The 13,704-nt window shown below is 43.2% G+C and overlaps 7 protein-coding genes and 1 pseudogene across 12 annotated transcripts in view; 7 read left to right on the forward strand and 1 right to left on the reverse strand.

The window, feature by feature from the left end:
• Positions 1-14: 14 nt before the first annotated feature.
• LOC108556656 (adenylosuccinate lyase) lies at positions 15-9,272 on the reverse strand. Its single transcript, XM_017912853.1, has 2 exons — positions 9,064-9,272; positions 15-1,409 (listed from the first exon to the last, which is right to left on the reverse strand). Exons 1-2 carry the CDS (start codon positions 9,220-9,222, stop codon positions 96-98), a joined length of 1,473 nt encoding a protein of 490 aa, XP_017768342.1. The 5' UTR covers positions 9,223-9,272; the 3' UTR covers positions 15-95.
• Positions 2,005-3,357, forward strand: LOC108556662. The gene is made up of 4 exons (XM_017912864.1): positions 2,005-2,134; positions 2,631-2,827; positions 2,947-3,076; positions 3,148-3,357. Exons 1-4 carry the CDS (start codon positions 2,084-2,086, stop codon positions 3,247-3,249), a joined length of 480 nt encoding a protein of 159 aa, XP_017768353.1. The 5' UTR covers positions 2,005-2,083; the 3' UTR covers positions 3,250-3,357.
• On the forward strand, positions 3,629-4,354 carry LOC108556660. Its single transcript, XM_017912863.1, has 2 exons — positions 3,629-3,850; positions 3,910-4,354. The coding sequence occupies exons 1-2, from the start codon at positions 3,695-3,697 to the stop codon at positions 4,294-4,296; spliced, it is 543 nt and encodes a 180-aa protein (XP_017768352.1). The 5' UTR covers positions 3,629-3,694; the 3' UTR covers positions 4,297-4,354.
• Positions 4,432-5,893, forward strand: LOC108556659. 2 transcript variants are annotated; one of them, XM_017912862.1, is made up of 6 exons: positions 4,432-4,791; positions 4,850-5,181; positions 5,242-5,405; positions 5,461-5,577; positions 5,639-5,718; positions 5,819-5,893. In XM_017912862.1, exons 1-5 carry the CDS (start codon positions 4,720-4,722, stop codon positions 5,689-5,691), a joined length of 738 nt encoding a protein of 245 aa, XP_017768351.1. In that variant the 5' UTR covers positions 4,432-4,719; the 3' UTR covers positions 5,692-5,718; positions 5,819-5,893. The 2 variants fall into 2 exon arrangements, with proteins under 2 accessions (XP_017768351.1, XP_017768350.1); XM_017912861.1 differs by lacking the exon at positions 5,819-5,893 and having other exon boundaries at positions 5,627-5,710.
• LOC108556658 lies at positions 5,850-6,825 on the forward strand. 2 transcript variants are annotated; one of them, XM_017912860.1, is made up of 3 exons: positions 5,850-5,928; positions 5,980-6,157; positions 6,213-6,825. In XM_017912860.1, exons 1-3 carry the CDS (start codon positions 5,916-5,918, stop codon positions 6,805-6,807), a joined length of 786 nt encoding a protein of 261 aa, XP_017768349.1. In that variant the 5' UTR covers positions 5,850-5,915; the 3' UTR covers positions 6,808-6,825. The 2 variants fall into 2 exon arrangements, with proteins under 2 accessions (XP_017768349.1, XP_017768348.1); XM_017912859.1 differs by having other exon boundaries at positions 5,872-5,931.
• LOC108556657 lies at positions 6,778-8,448 on the forward strand. Of its 4 annotated transcripts, XM_017912857.1 has the most exons (7): positions 6,778-6,862; positions 6,917-6,940; positions 7,049-7,140; positions 7,218-7,369; positions 7,418-7,563; positions 7,616-7,699; positions 7,761-8,448. In XM_017912857.1, the coding sequence occupies exons 1-7, from the start codon at positions 6,823-6,825 to the stop codon at positions 8,402-8,404; spliced, it is 1,182 nt and encodes a 393-aa protein (XP_017768346.1). In that variant the 5' UTR covers positions 6,778-6,822; the 3' UTR covers positions 8,405-8,448. The 4 variants fall into 4 exon arrangements, with proteins under 4 accessions (XP_017768346.1, XP_017768347.1, XP_017768343.1 ...); XM_017912858.1 differs by lacking the exon at positions 6,917-6,940 and having other exon boundaries at positions 6,785-6,862; XM_017912854.1 differs by having other exon boundaries at positions 6,814-6,940.
• A 1,520-nt stretch (positions 9,273-10,792) lies between the features above and the next one.
• LOC108556653 lies at positions 10,793-12,528 on the forward strand (annotated as a pseudogene).
• Positions 12,529-13,321: 793 nt separating this feature from the next.
• Positions 13,322-13,704, forward strand: part of LOC108556654 (neuronal growth regulator 1-like) — a 4,734-nt gene continuing 4,351 nt past the window's right edge. The window contains exon 1 of the mRNA XM_017912850.1: positions 13,322-13,331. Within this exon, the coding sequence (XP_017768339.1) occupies positions 13,322-13,331 (10 nt within the window). The remainder of the gene's footprint in view (positions 13,332-13,704) is intronic.

Here is a 13,704-nt window from a genome sequence, read left to right on the forward strand (position 1 = left end):
AAAATATATATATATAAAATTTAAAATAATCGTTTATTGTATCGTATAAACATTACTTTGCCATAGTTAATGAAACAGTTTTGTTATTCAACAATTTAGATGTTAAGAACGGTTGGTTTTTCGTACTTTTCGAGTACCTTCTGGTATCTCAGCAGGATGGGTTGAACCTCTTCGGCAAGGAATTCGGTGACTTGATCGGTTGTACGACCTGTAAACGTTGCAGGATCGAGGAGGCTTTCGAGGTCGGGGATGATCGGAGCGAAGTAAGGGTCGTTGGAGACGCGTTCGATCAGATCGTTGTCTTTGCCCAACTGCTTGACCTGAGCTGCAGCTTCGTGCGAGAGAACGCGAATCTTCTCGTGGCAGACCTGACGATCGCCTCCGCCCTTCTTCACCATCGCCATGATGATGTTCTCGGTGGACATGAAGGGCAACTCCTGACGGACGTGACGATCGATCACTTTCGGGTAGACGACGAGACCCTGAGTAATATTGACGAGCGTGAGGAGGGCAGCGTCAGCGGAGAGGAAGGCCTCACTCAAAGTCAGACGACGATTGGCGGAGTCGTCGAGGGTGCGTTCAAACCATTGCGTCGAATGCGTCTGGGTGGTGTTTTGCTGCAATGTTATGATATGGCGAGCGAGTGAACAACACCTTTCCGAACGCATCGGGTTCCTCTTGTACGCCATCGCGCTGCTTCCGATCTGGCTCTTCTCGAACGGCTCCTCCACTTCCTTCATGTTCGCCAGCAATCTGAGATCGGTGCACATCTTGTGGATGGAAGTGCCCAAACTGGCGAGCGCTCCGACCACCTCAACGTCCACTTTGCGGGAGTACGTTTGCCCGGTGACGTGGTACGATCTCTCGAAACCGCACAACTTCGTCAGCACATCATCCAACTGCTTCACTTTAGCCCCATCCCCGTCAAACAATTGCATGTAAGACGCTTGAGTACCGGTCGTTCCTTTGCAACCCCTGAAGCGCAGATCATCTCTGGCCCTGCGAATATTCCTCTCGTCCATCACCAAATCGCTCAACCAGAGAGTCGCCCTCTTTCCCACGGTCGTCAACTGAGCGGGCTGCAGATGCGTGAATCCCAACGTCGGCAACGCTTTATGCTCTTCGGCGAAATTCGCCAGGTTTCTTATTACCGCTGCCAACTCGCCGAGGATGATGTCCAAACCGTCGCGCATAACCATCAGATCGGTGTTATCACCGACGAAACACGAGGTCGCACCCAGATGGATGATTGGTGCTGCTTTTGGGCATTGCTCGGCGAAGACGTGGACGTGCGCCATCACGTCGTGTCTCGTCTTCTTCTCCTCTTCTGCGGCGGCCGCAAAATCAACGTCCTTGATGTGCGACTCCATCTCTGCAATTTGCTCATCGCTGATCTTCAAACCCAATTCCTGAAACGCAAATATCATCATATACATATGATTCTCATTTACAATTTATGTGTAAACAAATACAAAAATGTGTGTATGCAACGAATATAATGAACGTTTAAACAGTGAGTAACAGTTTACGAAAGATAAGATAACTCTAAAATCATAATACAATTAATTTTTTATCCATATTCTCTCTTAACTTGTTCAATCCATTTCAAAAATTAATTATTTCACAAAATTCTCGACCGATTTTATTACTTTATTTTTATTAACAATATTGTGTCACTGCTCCTAAGAACACCGCAGTTGTATATAATTGAATTTTCTCGTTGATAATGATGATTCAGTCCTAGGTTGAGATTACTAATGTATCGAGTATTTTCAAAATGACGAGAAAAAAAAAATGAGCAGTGTGAAAGCATAATAAAATGTGTATCCGCGCCTATCTTTACACAATCTTCGCTCCATCTCGCTTTTGTTTCTTCCTTTCTTTTTCCCTTTCATCATAGAAATGTACATGAACATAAATGTAATTTTCTTTATCAGATGATAACAACTCTCTGATAAACGGAGCGACACGGATAACAGAACAGGTAGATTCAGTCAGTTGAACAAGTATTAACCGATAGTGCGAGGGTGCTAGTGTTTTGTTATAAAACTGTAACAAAAGAGAGAAGAAACAAAAAGCGAAGATGGTTAACGTGGCGACGGTCGGAAGTGTTTTCATTAAGATCCCAAAATTGGTAAATTATACTAGATTCGATCAATAATCACCAAAATTATGTTTCACGTTTGATTGATTTCGCTCGCTGTGCGGTATATTAATATTTCTGGCTTCGTTTCCATAGTTTTTCTCAATCGAGCGCGCGGAGAATCGCGTTATCTGCGCCCGATTAACGAACGGATAAGCCCGATTAGAATTAGGGCTCACCTAGGTTCTCAAATGTGTAAATTGTATTTAATAATAAATACATTTTTATTACTATTATGCTGATAACGAAAATCGCGTTTCGCAATTGAACTCATTTTCTGCTTTACTATTATTATTATTAAATTACATCGATAAGTGAATCTAATTTCAAAACATTCAAAGGTTTTCGTTACTATAGTTTCAAGAAATAATAAATAAATTTTGTGATGATAATGATGATGAAGTAGGCCGTGCGTATCGGCCATTTTGCTCGTCGATTAATCATTGTTTACTCGTAACCTAGTTACAATTGTTTGTTTGCTTTTCAGGTGCTGAACCTGCTCATCCTGATACTGTACAGGGTGGGCAATCACGGCGGATTTTTGGGCGTCGGCGGCACATGGAATTTGAACGAGGAGAAGAACGCCGACGCGGAGATCGTCGCGTCCGGCGTCTTCGTCGGATTCTTCATATACACGGCAGTCTCGTTGATCAGCTTCTGCTTCTCAACAAGCGACCATAAACAGTGAGCAATTACAAAATATTCAAAACGTCAAAACTAAATTTGCAAATGTCAATATTTGACGTTAGAAATGTCACACTAGAATTGAAAATACTCATTGTTTCTCTCTATTTATTCTTAAGCACTTTTACTGATATCCTGATGAACATCATTGGAATCTTCATGTGGTTGGCCACCGGTGCAACCGCTCTTCACTATTGGCACGGATACCAGAGCGAGTACAAATACATCCACGTGGCGTCCGAAAGACAGGTAAACTGACATCTGTCGAAATTTGGTTTGCAAACATTTAGATCTATTTTCTTTTGTTATTTCTGCTGCAGGTCGGCTTGGCCATGGGTTCGTTGTGCGTGCTGAACGGGGCCTGCTACCTTCTGGACACGGTGTTGGCCGTCTACCATTTCATTCGAACGAAAATCCAATAAAAAAACGTTCAAATGAATATGAAGTAGAGATTTTTGCTGATCTCTGCGTCACGTTTGCGTATTATAATTTAAAAACATAACATTAACCAAATTAATTTCCATTTTATATACTTCGTTTCTTTTTTTTATAATTATTAAAGTAGTAAACGTTTTATTAGGCAGTCGATGATCCAGTTTGTGTGTCTTTTCTTAAGTGTACAATTAAACGAATCACTCTCCTGTCCATACGCTGTCCTCTCCGTTAGATAGTTAGTTAATAGAGAGTTAATGAATCACCCGCACGTCGTCGTAGGCGTATCGGCAATTAACCCGAGGGTTAAAAGGTCCAATTAGTAGCGCAATATAAAGACGGTCGCGTCGAGATAAATCTTTGGGTTCCGCTTCGGACCGCAGAGAGATCACGCTGGCCACGCACCACGATCTGTACGACGTCCCCAAGAAGATCATGTCCTCCGAGATGGAAGTCACCATGTCAACGACGGATAAAAACACGCCCAGCAAAGAAGAAGACATCGTCGTGGTCGTCAAGGAAACACGTCGGAAGTACGTGAAGCGCGTGCTACGCGAGCACTGGCAAATCGCATTCAAGATTGCGGAAATCGTAAGGTTTTTAATTTTTAATACATACGAATTGATTGATTTATTCGTTTTGTTTTGCAGTTGCTTTCGATCGCGTGCATCTGCTTCGCGTACGAGCCGACGCAGATGACGGGGCTCGGGAAGAGTCACCTGCATCACGTGGGGATCATGTACACGGCGTACGCCGGCAACCTCCTCATCAACGGCGTGCTTCTCGTTTCCAGATTCGTGGGCGACCGGTTGCCGTACAGGACGTCCGTCGTCTTTTCCGTTTCCGGTGCGGCCATGTTCCTCGTCACCGCCATCCTCCTGATCACCGATCGCTCCTATCTGACCCGCAACCGCATCTTCCATCCGAAGGCCTACCTCCTCGAGATGCTGACCATCTCAACGATCTGCGCCCTCGTCAACGTCGTCATCTTCATATCCGATGCGATAATCACGTTTCGCAGTCGAAAATCCCTTTGAAACTTACTTACTTCATCGTCTGTACAAACTTTGTAAATAGAAAAAATGTATATAGAAATACGAAAACCTTACGCAGAAATCACCCGTCCAAGACCAGCGCACATTCACTTCCGTCGCATCTTTCAACGACGCAAAGAAAAGTGCGTGTGGTTGCATAATAATTTGTTTAGAATTACTAATAATGTTGTATTTATTTTTTTTATGTAATTATTGAGCTTAATTGGTTGCATACGCATTATTAGATTAATTAATTAAGTTTTCTTATCCATGGAATCTAATCCATATCACATGACGATCGTTACTGTTTAATAAATGTATTATTTTCTTTACAATTGTGTGATGTTTGGGTTGCCTACAGTCGAATGTGTCAGTCAGTGTGCGACGTCGGTGTTGGTTTGATTTGTGGTGCGGCGGCGACGGCAGATGTATCTGTACCAGAACCAGAATCGTCATGTTATAGACAGGAGATGCAATTTCGTTCGTGTCGTACAAATGGTAAAACAATTCACAATACAATTCAATCGAATGAATCAATATAAACTGACTTGTTCAGGTTCTTTGCATCGGTTGCACCGCTCTGAGTGTATACAACTTCAAGTACGCGCGCTTCGTGGACGTCTCGACGAGCACTTTACTGACGGTGGCGGGAAGCGTGTTCACGTTCCTCACCGCCGTGGACAACGTGACCAGAGCCGTTTTCCAGCTGGCCATCCACTTCAAGCTGTGGCTCGCGTACGCCTATTCCGGATCGGCGACGTTCGTCGGCTGCGTCATCGTCTACGTCTGCATGCTGGACGTGCTGAACAACTTCTGGATACCCATCATGCTCACGTGCTACTCACTGACCGGCATCGTCTTCCTCTGGGACGCGAGCTGCATCATCTTGTTAGTAATATTTCCCATTACAACAACAACTTACTCATGGTTTTACCTTTTTCATTCAAGTTTCAGGAAGTACAAGGTCGTCCCGCTCAGCAAACCGAACTCCGCCACGTCGACGTTGGCCCAAAGCAAGGACACCTACGTCCTACGAGATTACCAGAAGTACGGCTGCACCACCGCCGACGGTGAGACCGGATCAGAGTTTAAGATCTCCCTCAACGATTTAGGTTTTTCATCCATTAAATTCATACTATAAACAATACACAAGTTTGATGTTTGCAGGCTCGAAGCCGAGATCGAGCAGATCTTCACCCAGGTCAGCGAACGGTACGCCCATGAGCTACGGCGGCACCTTCCACATGTCCCGAGACGTCGCCCCGATGACCAGTGTCAAAAATGGTAAAATCTTCAACTCGCATCTTTGAAACACAAAACAAATGTTCGAAAGTCTCTTTTCCAGACGATTTCAGAGCGGACAACAGGAAGCACGAGTGCGTCAACACGTATTCATGAGGATCAATAATAAAAAAAAGAACACCGGTGATGATGATTATAATTATTAAATTTGATTTTATTTGCAAAGGCGGCGATGCAAACAAATTTGAATTATTATTATTATTATTTTGTTTTTTGTCGTCAGATGGAGCGACGGGGCCGGATGTTCGTTATCTGTCAAAATTTTCATCGTTTCATCTGTTCATTATTTTCGAGGGTTTGGATCAAATTATTTGTGAATTATGGGCGGTGGTGGTGAGTTTTAGATATATTAATATTGAATATTGATTGATCGATTTGCGTTAGGTTTGATGCAATTGTTGTGGAAGAAAAGACGCGCGAGGAAATCCGAGAACAAGTTTCGTGGGAGCGCCTGCACCCAAACCGACGAGATCGAATGGTTCGGACGACGAAGGTGGTGCGAAACGGACGGCGTAGATCTGAAGACGCTCTACCGGGCCGACGAGGATGAGACGAAGAAATGGTGAGAGATATGTTTTTTAATTGGTTTCGGTTAATTTATGCTTTCCAATTCGCAGGGAGGCGAGGAAGTTGCGAAGCAACAAGTTGATAGGCAACAGCGAGCACTTCTTCAAAGCTACGATGGAGAAGGGCGTCGACGTTAAGCTGCTAGATGATAAGCCTCTCCGGTTCAGGTATCGTCCCACCGGCGAGCTCTGCTCTGACGTCAGCGACGACCTGAAGAGCAGCTTAAGGGATTTAAAGTTCTCCCCGAAGAAGGCGTTCGCGCCGATCGATTCGAACGAAGGATTCTACAGGGCGAAGATGGGCAACGATTACAAGTTGGAGCACGGAGCGCTTCTCGTCCAACAGAACAACGTGATCAAGACGTTCAGGATTTCGAGCAAATCGCGCAACGTGAGCGGCGCGTCTCGCAGCCTTATGAAGCAGACGACGAACGAAGAGAACGCGCCGAAGACCGAGGTGGAACGGATCGAGGAGCTGGTGCGTAAGTTGAAGGAGCACTTCAACGGGGCGAAGCGACCGTGCAACGTGCCGCGCAGCACCTATCTCAGGCCGAACGTCTACTTCTACGAGCGCAACTCCAACAAATCGCAACTGGTGCGCGACCGAAGCTGTCGCCTGTCACAGAGCAAATGTCAAAATTACTAGTCGGGCGTCGTAACGATGCACAGGTCGGGAAATGGATGCTACCAGAGGCATTGCAGTGAGTCCAACAATAGTTTCTTCTATCTATTCCAAATTGTATTCATTCTTTCAGTTATGTACGATGGGGGATTTCAGGGTGAGAAATGAGCGTACGCACTATCAATATTTCTGCCTTTAAGAGCAACAAAACACTCCTTTTTATAATGTTTTGTTGTTTTTGTTTAATGCTTGCGTGTCTGTGCAGTTGCAGGAATCCATCCGGACTGCATGTGCTCTACGAAGCTCGTGCGGGCGACAATACACGCGTTCGTCCCGGAAACCGTGTGTCACGTGAAGGTACAACAACAACAACAAAAAAAAGACATTAGCGTTATCGTTAGTTTGCAAATTAATTTCAATTGTTGTGCTTGTAGCAACCCGTGGATGAAGTCGAAGGGAGAGGTGAGAGTTTCAGAGGAAATGACGAAGTTACGCAAACGCAAATCGGATCGTCGCGGATGACGACGACGGAGAATGGGAACGATATGGAATGCTGCCCTTGCAAGGACAAGGACCAGTCTACAAGGTTAAATCTCGTTTTTTAAATATTAATTATTAATTATGTGTATTATAGTAGGAGCGTTGTAGAAGATGGGATGAATAACATCTACGAAAACAAGAACTACGATGAGGGCACGTCGACGGGATCGCTGCAAATGCAAGTGAGGACGATGTGCGACTGTTCGAGAGTAAACTGTCCGAACCGGAGGAATCGAAACGGTGGGCGCTTTGATGAAATATGAAAAGAAACGAAATTGAATTCGTTGTTTAGGAGGTGGTACTACGGCCACCGATATTGATCGCAGAGGGGAGAGTCGTTCGATGCATCAGCAATCAACATCACAGGTTTACGCAGGTAAAATATGTTGTAATCAGATCGTTACGATGATGATTGTTAAATGTTATTGTTGATGAAGATGAGAGACGCAACGGTTTACCGACGGAGCGCGTCTGCTATTCGGTGTGCAAGACGCCGTTCAGTTCCAGACACAGCGAGATCCATCAGCAGTTCGTGAGTCAGAAAGGTCGCCAGCAGAGGAGCAGGGCTTCACCGCCGAGCATGCGCGACGTCGGCCTGAACTACGACCCGGAGGACGACGATTTCCTCAGCAAGCGAAGGACAGGCTTCTCGTCCACCCGCAGCAATATCCGCATGCAGGACACGCATACCAACACCTCGGCGATCTTCCGAAACACCTGCTGCCAGCAATCAAAGTGCGGCTGTTACGAGGCGGCCATGCAGATCGCCGCAGGATATGCGCCGCCGCCGCCGCCTCCTTCGAACGGAAAACGGAAAAGGAATCAAAATATGATGGACGAAGACGACGACTTTTACTACGACGATCGCGCTCCCTACGAAGATTACCGTCGGCCGCAGCAACAAGTTTCGATCGTACAAACACCATCATTCCGGCAGGTCTATCAAGAGGATGAGGGGGGACCGCCGTACCTGGACCCCGAAGAGGATTGGTGGCTGGAGCAGGAGATGAAAAAGAAGGAAAAGAAAGAGAAAAAGAAGCAGCAGAAGAAACAGAAGAAGGGCGGTTGCGTCATACTGTGAAGAAACGGCCGTCCCGTCGCCCGCAAATCAATTAATCGTCAATAAATGTTGTTTTTTTTTATATTATTCGGATATATAATTCAAAAGCACACAACTTGCCAAACGCAAAGTAAAAAAAATGCATGCTCTAAAATTTAGTTGCGTGCGTGTAAAATTGAAATGTTGACGAAAACGATTACCAAACGTTTTTTCAAATGTGTGTAACACATTTCTTTATCGCAGCAGGCCGTGAACCCGATTTTCAACTATTACATCTAGCTTCAAAACTATATAGTATTGAAGCTAGATGTAGCTGATAATGCTGAATAATGAAAAAAACAAAACAAAAATGATTTGAATAAAACAAATTTCACAAGTATCAATGATAATCGTAGTAGACGCGTTTCGTAACAGCAGAAAAAACAAACGAAACAATGTTTATCTAGGCGAAATTTGAAACTCGGCAATTAACAGCAGGAATTAAAAAGATGAAAAAAAAAACGCTATTATCATTCAAATGAAAGGTAATAAGTAAATAAGTTTGAAAGTAAAGTAAAATCAATGATGATTATTAATGTTTTTTTGGGAAAGATGGCGCCTCGAACAGGATTAAGCATGGCAAGCGATTACAGGGATCTGCAGCGGCGAGTGCTGCTAATGATGATGATACTACTACTGACCTTTTCCGCTTTGGCAAGGTTCACCCAGAGTTGTCTCCACGTGCTGAACTTCTTCTGATCGCTGAAATTGAATTGCATTTCTGGACTTGCGTACCTGGTGCTCAACACCGAACGGTACTTGCAGAATTCACTGGACATGTTCTCACCATAGGACGCCATGCTAACTACTCACTGCTGCTGCCAACGGATTCAAACTGAATTGGATTGGATCGACGACGGCGACGACGACGGTCAGCTGTTTTACTCTCTTAAATGAGCGCGCACACGCAAACCAATTACACTTTATCAGCACTTATTATTTTAACGAAATCTCTTTTACAATTTTCAATGAATTTAAAGCGCCGCACTTGGTATGTGTATAGGAAAGGAATATATACGGACAGAGTGGTAGAAACATCTAATTCCACGCACAAGTATATTTAAGGACACTACAGATAGTAAATAACACAGAGATCTTGCACTATCCTTCCTGGAATGTCCAGTTAAGGACTGAAGTGAGACCATACGAGGCTGGAGTAAGCACCACAATATAATTTAAAGGAGTTTTACGAAGATTTATATAAGAATAATTAATGTTACGTGCAAAGATCTTTTTAAAAAAAAGTCGTGGTCTGCAGTTTGTCATAATTCTTATTATGAATACACTGCACTGATGAGCCCCAAATTAGGGCGAAACCACCTCTACTTTTTACTACCTATAAATAAATTCCAGAAATTATATGCAACAAAAAAAACATTCCACACATTCCAGAAACGTCAAAAAGCAAAAATTCCACACATTCCAGAAACGTCAAAAAGCAAAAATTCCACACATTCCAGAAACGTCAAAAAGCAAAAATTCCTCACATTCCAGAAACGTCAAAAAACAAAAATTCCTCACATTCCAGAATCGTAAATTGGAAAAATAGTGAATTGAATTTACTAAAAAAAATGGTTTTTCGATAATAACTCAAAAAGTAATAAACTTTTTTATAATTTTATTGCATAATCAGATGCACGCAACCGTTGCGCAACTTTTTATGTAACAAAAGTTACGTAATGTTCGTTACGTAACAGAGAAACGACGTTTTTTTCGATTTTTTTCCTGTTTTTCGTGAATATCTCGACAACCCCTTAAGATAATTACATCATCGACCACTCGTATGAAAGCTGAATATCTCACCTTTCCAACGAGCCTACTAGTATCTTCTTACTGCTGCGGAGTCGCTTGCTATGAGCTTTAGAAATTGGAAAAAAAGTGAATAGAATTTGTCAAAAAATCAATGTTTTCAGTTTTGCGATAATAACTCAAAAAGTAATAAACTTTTTTATAATTTTATTGAATAATCAGAAGCACGCAATCGTTGCGCAACTTTTTATATAACAAAAGTTACGTAATAATTGTGAATTCTTAAATTAAACTTAAATATGTTTATCGTGGTTTCGCCATTTATTTGTGGCTCATCAGTGCAGTGCAATCGACAAACGACAAACTGCAGACCACGATTACTTTAAATTACATTTAATTAGTTAGAAATTACACATCTTTATATTATACGTAATAATATCTAACTATATTTTGTTTGTTTTCTTAAACTGTTGTTACATCAATTTAAAGGTACCTCAAAAATTACATATAAACTATATATGTCTGGTTAGTTGTAAATAATTAAATAAAAAAAGCTATCGACACGTAAGTGCAATTCACTTGTTTTTAGTATGTGTAAGTTAATCTTCGTGTTTATGCGTTTCTAGTCTACCGAAAACCGTTCAATGTCATGCGATGAGCGCTAAAACTCGTCTGACCTTAGCGCGTACACTTAAAATGCACACGACGTTGCTTTTGCTGTTATTTTCATTAGTCTTAATGAGACTTTTTGAGGAGAGCGAGAAGAGGTAAGAGTAAGAAAAAGTTACATGTAAACTGGTCGAGAGGAGTAGGGACGGAAAGTATAAGAGTAAAGGAGCCAATGTTATTGGGGTGAGTTTTCGATGTTCGCGGAATTGGTGAACGATGTACGTACGACGTATGCGAGTGGTCGCACGAGACCCGTGGAGTACCGGAGGAAGCAGCTGAAGGCGATGCTCCTCATGGTGGACGAGAACGAGCAGAGAATTGTCGAAAGTCTGCAACGCGACCTGGGGAAGAGCCGGTTCGAGAGTTTGGTGTACGAGGTGGGAGTGGTGCGAAACGAAATCGTATTATTCTTGAGAAACCTGAAGGCATGGTGCGAAGCCGAAACGCCAGCAAAGGGCGTCGTTAACACGCTAGATGTGCTGAAGGTTCGGCCTGAGCCGTACGGAGTTGTTCTGATAATCGGCACCTGGAACTACCCGTTCTCGCTGTGCCTTCGACCATTGATCGGAGCGCTCGCAGCCGGCAACTGCGTTATCCTCAAGACCTCGGAGGTAGCGCCGTGCGCGGCCGCCATCATCGCCGATCTGCTGCCTAAATACCTGGACGCAGACTGCTACAAGGTTGTACAGGGAGGCCCAACCGAATCCAGCCAGCTCCTCGACCAGAGGTTCGATTACATCTTCTACACGGGATCAGCGGCGGTGGGTCGGACGGTAAGGGCAAAGTCCAATCGATTCCTCACGCCGGTCACCCTGGAGCTGGGCGGAAAGAGTCCCGTCTACGTGGACGGCACCGCAAACCTCGAGTTTGCCGCCAAGAGGATTCTCTGGGGAAAGATATTGAACGCGGGTCAAACGTGCATCGCCCCCGACTACGTCATCTGCAGCGAGAAGATTCAGTTGCAGCTCGTGGCAGGATTCAAGAAGGCCGCTTCGGAGTTCTTCCCTCGTGGCGCACGTTACAGCGAAGACTACGGAAGAATCATTAATGAACATCACTTCAATCGTTTGGTGAAGTACCTGAACGGTGGCAAGGCTGCGGCGATCGGAGGTAACTTCGATGCAGCGGACAGATTCATCGAGCCGACGGTGCTGCTGAACGTTCAACCCGATGACGACGTCATGGCCGAGGAGATCTTCGGGCCCATCCTCCCCATACTGACCATGGAATCTCCGCAATCAGCCATCGAATACATCAACAGCAGAGAGAAGCCGCTAGCTGTGTACATCTTCTCTGGGAAGCAGTCCGTCGTAGAGGAGATAATCTCTAGGACGTCCAGCGGCGGCGTCTGCGTCAACGACGACATAGCGCAGTACGGATGCGAGGAATGTCCGTTCGGCGGCGTCGGCGGCAGCGGGATGGGCGTTTGCGGCGGTCGCCACAGCTTCGACACATTCAGTCACCGCAAGACGTGCCTCCACCGCGGTCTCAGCAAACTGGTGGAAACCGTCTCCTCCGTCCGATATCCACCCTACAACGAGAAAAAACTGAAATTCTTACAGTTCGCTCTCCGCTCACGCAAACTTACACGAAAGCACGGCTCTTATCTCCGATATCTTCTCGTGTTCGCGACCGGTTTCTACGTCGCTTACTTGTACTTCTTCTTGGATCTGCAAAAAAAAACTTAAATAAATTATAAATACATAAGAAAATACATAATATAAATTACCATTACTTTTAACTACTTTCCAATCTTAATTTTGTTGTTTGTTTCAAACAACAATTTCGACGTTGCATTTGAAGTTTGTTGTTTCTTGATAAATTTGTTTACAATTTACAAAAGAGAATCGCCAATTCAAAAAAAAGCAATCCACGCATTCACGTGCACCAACTAAAAAGAAGTAATGTAACCATCTTCAAACAATCTCAATTCACTTACAATAATTAGCGAAGAACGCATTTCCTCAACCATCGAACATTATTATTTCCTACATCACGCGAACGCACAAAAACACTCTGCAAATATATATAAAAAACAATTAATAATTTAAAAAAAACAACTTTGTTTTGACGTTTCAACAATTGCAAACCTGACAACACGAACCTCTCCGTGCATCCGCTGCAATTGAATCATTCAAATTATTAAACAATCTATTCTATCTTACGCAACAAAGAAATAATACGCATAAATTGAATGTTTATATGAGAAACCGTTCCGCTGATTTACATTGTCAAACAATCAACATTTTGCCAAAACACTGCAGAAAATCCAACGCCAACCTTGTACTATATGTAATTAAATTAAACGATTCACAAATAAAATTAATGATCGATAATTCCACTATAAAACCATATTTAAAGCAAAAAAAAAACTGAATCACACTTAAACTGCAATAAAATTACCCAAGGTTTCTTTTTTTCCTACCTCGCACAGTTTATTCATTTGTATCGTTCGCTTTTGTTTATTCAGTCGTATTAAATATGCAGATACGTTTGTTACGGTCTTATGTAAGTGTTTTTGCATCTCCGCTTCTTCTTTTTGTTTTGTCTCCGCACGAAACGTGCAATTACAGACATAACCGTTGTAGAGTTACGAGATATTACGTTGCAATTCAGTAAACAGAAGTTCATAATTTTTTTGTAGTGAAACATATGAAAGTATTCATATATTGTTGTGGTTTCATCCGTTTGGCCGTAATTAGCTTTTAAATTTGAAAAAACGTTAAAAAATGTAGTGTTTTCACATTTAATTGATTTTCTCGAAAACTATAATACATAGAATGAATCCGGAAAATGCATATGAAAGCTGAATGTTTGGGGAATCTAGCATATTAGCCGTTTGGCTGTAATTCGTGCTCAAAGTT

This window comes from Nicrophorus vespilloides, unplaced genomic scaffold, assembly GCF_001412225.1.
Source record: "Nicrophorus vespilloides isolate i.1.1-1 unplaced genomic scaffold, Nicve_v1.0, whole genome shotgun sequence".
Lineage (NCBI taxonomy): Eukaryota > Metazoa > Arthropoda > Insecta > Coleoptera > Silphidae > Nicrophorus > Nicrophorus vespilloides.

Bases quoted from the DNA above. Each gene is read 5' to 3' on its own strand.
- LOC108556662 (XM_017912864.1), top strand. From the start codon at position 2,084: ATGGTTAACGTGGCGACGGTCGGAAGTGTTTTCATTAAGATCCCAAAA. The intron at 2,828-2,946 runs GTGAGCAATTAC...TTTATTCTTAAG, and splicing joins TCAACAAGCGACCATAAACA to CACTTTTACTGATATCCTGA. The intron at 3,077-3,147 runs GTAAACTGACAT...TTTCTGCTGCAG, and splicing joins ACGTGGCGTCCGAAAGACAG to GTCGGCTTGGCCATGGGTTC.
- LOC108556660 (XM_017912863.1), top strand. From the start codon at position 3,695: ATGTCCTCCGAGATGGAAGTCACCATGTCAACGACGGATAAAAACACG. The intron at 3,851-3,909 runs GTAAGGTTTTTA...TTTGTTTTGCAG, and splicing joins CATTCAAGATTGCGGAAATC to TTGCTTTCGATCGCGTGCAT.
- LOC108556659 (XM_017912861.1), top strand. From the start codon at position 4,720: ATGTATCTGTACCAGAACCAGAATCGTCATGTTATAGACAGGAGATGC. The intron at 4,792-4,849 runs GTAAAACAATTC...TGACTTGTTCAG, and splicing joins TCGTTCGTGTCGTACAAATG to GTTCTTTGCATCGGTTGCAC. The intron at 5,406-5,460 runs GTTTTTCATCCA...TGATGTTTGCAG, and splicing joins GATCTCCCTCAACGATTTAG to GCTCGAAGCCGAGATCGAGC.
- LOC108556658 (XM_017912859.1), top strand. The intron at 6,158-6,212 runs GTGAGAGATATG...TCCAATTCGCAG, and splicing joins GAGGATGAGACGAAGAAATG to GGAGGCGAGGAAGTTGCGAA.
- LOC108556657 (XM_017912854.1), top strand. From the start codon at position 6,823: ATGCACAGGTCGGGAAATGGATGCTACCAGAGGCATTGCAGTGAGTCC. The intron at 7,564-7,615 runs GTGGGCGCTTTG...TTCGTTGTTTAG, and splicing joins GAACCGGAGGAATCGAAACG to GAGGTGGTACTACGGCCACC. The intron at 7,700-7,760 runs GTAAAATATGTT...TTGTTGATGAAG, and splicing joins AACATCACAGGTTTACGCAG to ATGAGAGACGCAACGGTTTA.
- LOC108556656 (XM_017912853.1), bottom strand. From the start codon at position 9,222: ATGGCGTCCTATGGTGAGAACATGTCCAGTGAATTCTGCAAGTACCGT. The intron at 1,410-9,063 runs GTCAGTAGTAGT...TTTGCGTTTCAG, and splicing joins ACCTTGCCAAAGCGGAAAAG to GAATTGGGTTTGAAGATCAG.